The sequence below is a fragment of the Oncorhynchus masou genome, chromosome 18, assembly GCF_036934945.1.
Source record: "Oncorhynchus masou masou isolate Uvic2021 chromosome 18, UVic_Omas_1.1, whole genome shotgun sequence".
In the NCBI taxonomy this organism is placed as follows: Eukaryota; Metazoa; Chordata; class Actinopteri; order Salmoniformes; family Salmonidae; genus Oncorhynchus; species Oncorhynchus masou.
In genome coordinates, this window is record NC_088229.1 from 18,210,233 (window position 1) to 18,216,293 (window position 6,061).

The following is a 6,061-nucleotide window of genomic DNA, read 5'->3' on the forward strand; positions in this document are numbered from 1 at the left end:
TCTCCTTCTCCTTTCCTTAGTTAATATTTCCTCTCCTTCTCCTTTCCTTAGTTAATATTTCCTCTCCCACTCCTTTCCTTAGTTAATATTTCCCTCCCACTCCTTTCCTTAGTTAATATTTCCTCTCCACTCCTTTCCTTAGTTAATATTTCCTCTCCTTCTCCTTTCCTTAGTTAATATTTCCTCTCCTTCTCCTTTCCTTAGTTAATATTTCCTCTCCTTCTCCTTTCCTTAGTTAATATTTCCTCTCCTTTCCTCCTTTCCTTAGTTAATATTTCCTTTCCTCCTTTCCTTAGTTAATATTTCCTCTCCTTTCCTTAGTTAATATTTCCTCTCCTTTCCTTAGTTAATATTTCCTCTCCTTTCCTTAGTTAATATTTCCTCTCCTTCTCCTTTCCTTAGTTAATATTTCCTCTCCTTCTCCTTTCCTTAGTTAATATTTCCTCTCCTTTCCTTAGTTAATATTTCCTCTCCTTCTCCTTTCCTTAGTTAATATTTCCTCTCCTTCTCCTTTCCTTAGTTAATATTTCTTCTCCTTTCCTTAGTTAATATTTCCTCTCCCACTCCTTTCCTTAGTTAATATTTCCTCTCCCACTCTCCTTAGTTAATATTTCCTCTCCCACTCCTTTCCTTAGTTAATATTTCCTCTCCCACTCCTTTTCTTAGTTAATATTTCCTCTCCTTCTCCTTTCCTTAGTTAATATTTCCTCTCCTTTCCTTAGTTAATATTTCCTCTCCTTCTCCTTTCCTTAGTTAATATTTCCTCTCCTTCTCCTTTCCTTAGTTAATATTTCCTCTCCTTCTCCTTTCCTTAGTTAATATTTCCTCTCCTTCTCCTTTCCTTAGTTAATATTTCCTCTCCCACTCCTTTTCTTAGTTAATATTTCCTCTCCTTCTCCTTTCCTTAGTTAATATTTCCTCTCCTTTCCTTAGTTAATATTTCCTCTCCCACTCCTTTCCTTAGTTAATATTTCCTCTCCCACTCCTTTTCTTAGTTAATATTTCCTCTCCTTCTCCTTTCCTTAGTTAATATTTCTTCTCCTTTCCTTAGTTAATATTTCCTCTCCCACTCCTTTCCTTAGTTAATATTTCCTCTCCCACTCTCCTTAGTTAATATTTCCTCTCCCACTCCTTTCCTTAGTTAATATTTCCTCTCCCTCTCCTTTCCTTAGTTAATATTTCCTCTCCCACTCCTTTCCTTAGTTAATATTTCCTCTCCACTCCTTTTCTTAGTTAATATTTCCTCTCCTTCTCCTTTCCTTAGTTAATATTTCCTCTCCTTTCCTTAGTTAATATTTCCTCTCCTTTCCTTAGTTAATATTTCCTCTCCTTTCCTTAGTTAATATTTCCTCTCCTTCTCCTTTCCTTAGTTAATATTTCCTCTCCTTCTCCTTTCCTTAGTTAATATTTCCTCTCCTTCTCCTTTCCTTAGTTAATATTTCCTCTCCTTCTCCTTTCCTTAGTTAATATTTCCTCTCCTTCTCCTTTCCTTAGTTAATATTTCCTCTCCCACTCCTTTTCTTAGTTAATATTTCCTCTCCTTCTCCTTTCCTTAGTTAATATTTCCTCTCCTTTCCTTAGTTAATATTTCCTCTCCTTTCCTTAGTTAATATTTCCTCTCCTTCTCCTTTCCTTAGTTAATATTTCCTCCCACTCCTTTTCTTAGTTAATATTTCCTCTCCTTCTCCTTTCCTTAGTTAATATTTCCTCTCCTTTCCTTAGTTAATATTTCCTCTCCTTTCCTTAGTTAATATTTCCTCTCCTTCTCCTTTCCTTAGTTAATATTTCCTCTCCTTCTCCTTTCCTTAGTTAATATTTCCTCTCCTTTCCTTAGTTAATATTTCCTCTCCCACTCCTTTCCTTAGTTAATATTTCTTCTCCTTTCCTTAGTTAATATTTCCTCTCCCACTCCTTTCCTTAGTTAATATTTCCTCTCCCACTCTCCTTAGTTAATATTTCCTCTCCCCTCCTTTCCTTAGTTAATATTTCCTCTCCCTCTCCTTTCCTTAGTTAATATTTCCTTCCCACTCCTTTCCTTAGTTAATATTTCCTCTCCCACTCCTTTTCTTAGTTAATATTTCCTCTCCTTCTCCTTTCCTTAGTTAATATTTCCTTCCTTTCCTTAGTTAATATTTCCTCTCCTTTCCTTAGTTAATATTTCCTCTCCTTCTCCTTTCCTTAGTTAATATTTCCTCTCCTTCTCCTTTCCTTAGTTAATATTTCCTCTCCTTCTCCTTTCCTTAGTTAATATTTCCTCTCCTTCTCCTTTCCTTAGTTAATATTTCCTCTCCTTCTCCTTTCCTTAGTTAATATTTCCTCCTTCTCCTTTCCTTAGTTAATATTTCCTCTCCTTCTCCTTTCCTTAGTTAATATTTCCTCTCCCTCTCCTTTCCTTAGTTAATATTTCCTCTCCTTCTCCTTTCCTTAGTTAATATTTCCTCTCCTTCTCCTTTCCTTAGTTAATATTTCCTCTCCCACTCCTTTCCTTAGTTAATATTTCCTCTCCTTTCCTTAGTTAATATTTCCTCTCCTTTCCTCTTTCAGAAGAGAAGAAAGAGAAGGCGGAGGAGGAGAGTGGGGCAGCTGGAGGGGACAGCGTAGAAGATGAAGAGGACGATGAGGAGGAGGATGAAGGAGAGGAGGAAGAAGAGACCAAGTCCAGTGAGGCAGCATCGGATGATGTCAGTGCTGAGGTTCTCTCTTACTTTTCTGAAAGATGAAAACGTCACTCGTTTCACACATTTCACCCTCTGAAACTCATCGGCCAAATAATCTCTCCTTCCTCCCAAAGTGTGCACGTGTTCACTTCCCTTCACTGAAATGGCTGGTGTGAGGAGTAGGGTGGAAACTCCCACTAGTCCATGCCTCCTCCACTCCAATGCTTCCAGATTTGTGGGAAGAAGTGAACAAGTGCACACTTCAGGAGAAAGTAGACATTGGGACACCTTGTCTTTCATTCATCCCTTCTTTTTCATCCCCCGTTTCCAAGCAGAAGGTGGAGGCAGACGAGGGGGGCCACAGCGTTGGCGACGGACACAAACAGGCCGTGAGGAAGAGGAGGGTACGGAAAGACTGATGAAGACCAACGACAACAAATGAAGCCTTCTTTCTCCTCTCTCTCCCTCCTCTCTCCCTCTCTCTCTCTCTCTCTCTCTCTCTCTCTCTCCTCTCTCCTCTCTATCACCTCCTCTCTCTCTCCTCTCTCTCACCTCCTCTCTCCTCTCTCCTCTCTCTCACCTCCTCTCTCTCTCCTCTCTCTCTCTCTCCTCTCTCTGTCCTCTCTGCATGCCCTCTGGTGGTCCTAGTGACCAAGATACTACCCCCCCCTCCTCCATCAGTCAAATGACAACCCCCGTTTCTTCTTATCTTCCTTTGTTCTCTCTATCCGTTACGCCTCTCTAAGGCCATCAAGGCTACCCTGACCCCCCACCCCAACCCTCCTTTCTTCCAAAATGAATAATATGCCCCCTCACCCCCCCCTCTTCAGCTTCCAGTCTTCCTGACTATAGTTCCTAGTTCTGGTTTATTGTTGACATTTTGTTAAGCTTCAGAAGTACTTTTCTTTATTCAAACTAAAGTTAAAAGGCAGCTCTCTCTGGCTTGTGTCTCAAATCACACCCGTCCCTGAAGAAGAGCTCTGGTCAAAGTAGTGCACTACATAGGGGTGGATAAGGAGTTAAAAAAGTAGTGTACGACATGGGGAATAGGCTGGTCAGAGAGAGAAGACCTCTATAGCCAGGCTACTGTATTGCTGCTGTGTGACTGAAGGTGCCATGTTTCTCCTGGTCTCAGATCTGCTTGTCGTTGGAGTCAATTCCTCTGACTATTATTGGGACAAGATTTGGCTCTAAAATACAAACTGTGAATCCCAAATGGCACCCCGTTCCTGTTTATATTGAACCACCCTAATGGGCCCTGGTCTAAAGTATTATACTATATAGGGAATAGGGCTCTGGTCTAAAGTAGTATACTATATTGGGAATAGGGCTCTGGTCTAAAGTAGTATACTATATAGGGAATAGGGCTCTGGTCTAAAGTAGTATACTATGTAGGGAATAGGGCTCTGGTCTAAAGTAGTGCACTATATAGGGAATAGGGCTCTGGTCTAAAGTAGTATACTATATAGGGAATAGGGTGCCATTTGGGACGTAGATATACAGATCTGGGACCAGTCTTAAAGTTTGACTACAGAGACAGAAGGATATTTTCAGAGAAGAAGGCGCCTTGCGTCAGGTTTAAGTTTAGACGTCTACTTTAGATTGATAAGTGGTTGTTTTTCATTCATTAACTTATAAAAAGAAGTTCATAATATATGTCAGTTTTTTGTGTTATTTTGTTTTTTAACTAAATTATATGGATTTAAAACTGATAAAAATGTATCTATTTATTTGAAACTTCTCCCTCTTGTTCATTTTACGGCTCAATTTAAAATGCAGTTTTTTCTCTTGAGTGAATGGACATTTTTTGGATGTTTAAAAAATATATATATATATTAATAATTTGTAGTTAGTTTTACCACTGTTTTGCTTATTGCGAGCCTACGTCAGAACAAACTAGTTTTTCCCCAAAGTCTGCGTTCCAACCCTCTGTTCTCCACCCGAGGGAGCTGGGTATTCCCAAAGTCTGTGTTCAAACCCTCTGTTCTCCACCCGAGGGAGCTGGGTATTCCCAAAGTCTGTGTTCAAACCCTCTGTTCTCCACCCGAGGGAGCTGGGTATTCCCAAAGTCTGTGTTCAAACCCTCTGTTCTCCACCCGAGGGAGCTGGGTATTCCGGAATATCCAAACTCCGGTTCCGGAATGAATTATAAACAATTCCGTCTTGTATGGAAAGGGATGTGCAGATTTCTGCTTTTTGTTTCTTCTGTTGTCTCCAGCGTTTTCTAGTAAAAATGTTTTCTGTTCTTGTACGACAACCAGGCATATTTCCCTGTTTTCAATAAGTTGCAAATTGTACATTGCTCTTGGAAAATTAAATATTTAATACAATAAAAGTCTTACTGGTTAGTCGTACTTGTTGTAAGCCTGGTCCCAGATCTGTTTGTGGTGTTGCCAAACCCATATCTGTCATTATCACGGAGTTGGTTTAACACTGTCAAACAGACTGGCTCTCAGGCCAACTTGTCATTGTACTGTTTGGTTTGGGGTCCATGAGAAGTGCAGAGTCCTTGTCTGATTAACTATGACTAGTGTTGTACTGCGCTGCTCCACCCAAGGAGTTGTCTGAAGTGTGGCCTTGAAAGGGAACATCACCCTCTGGGTCGGAACAGAGCGTTCTTGACTTGCCTGGGTTGCACTGGAACAAGGTCTACTCTTTCATTTCTTTTTTTAACCTTTATTTAAATAGACATATCAGTTAAGAATACATTCTTATTTTCAATGACGGCCCAGGAACAGTGGGTTAACTGCCTTGTTCAGGGGCAGAACGACAGATTTGTACCTTGTCAGCTCTGGGATTCGATTCGGTTGCAAGTCCAACGCTCTAATCACTAGACTTCTCTGCCGTCTAGAGAACCTATATAAACTAATCAAGATCTCTCACTAAGGATGCATGTTAAGAGGCCTTTTATCCTTCTCTTGTCTCCTTTCATTCTATCCTTGTCTCCTTTCCTGCCTCCTTCACTCCTTTGCTTATTTCCATATTGATACAGAGTTTCACTCCCGACTCGTACAAAAGCATCAGAAGTATTTTTTATTTTATTAAAACAAAATTGTTAAAAGGAAACAGTCACAGAATCTCTAAACAGCAGTTAGTTTCATTGTGTGTGTTATCAACATGCCTGAAGGAAAAACTACGTTTAATGTCCCAAAATGGCACTCTGTTCCCTAGATGGTAGACTACTTTTGACCAGGGCCCTATAGGCCCAAAGTAGTGCACTATATAGGGAATATGGTGCCATTTGGGACTAACAAGAGTCAGTGGAACATACAATATAATAACATTTTCAACATAATACAAAATTAAAAATAAATAACGTGATGCATTGAAGTGCAGTGGAATCCCAATGTTCCCCTATCTTTTCCTTTAGCACCTGGAACCAATAGAACCATAGAATGGTTCTC

The 6,061-nt window shown here is 39.9% G+C and overlaps 1 protein-coding gene across 4 annotated transcripts in view; it reads left to right on the forward strand.

The window, feature by feature from the left end:
* The window catches only part of LOC135504130 (calnexin-like), a 41,438-nt gene extending 36,446 nt beyond the window's left edge, over positions 1-4,992 (forward strand). For 2 of the 4 annotated variants that reach the window (XM_064922440.1, XM_064922441.1), the window contains exons 13-14: positions 2,545-2,693; positions 2,990-4,992. In XM_064922440.1, the coding sequence (XP_064778512.1) occupies positions 2,545-2,693; positions 2,990-3,076 (236 nt within the window). In that variant the 3' untranslated portion in view covers positions 3,077-4,992. The remainder of the gene's footprint in view (positions 1-2,544; positions 2,694-2,989) is intronic. The other 2 variants (XM_064922442.1, XM_064922443.1) reach the window with 2 other exon arrangements.
* Positions 4,993-6,061: the final 1,069 nt, after the last annotated feature.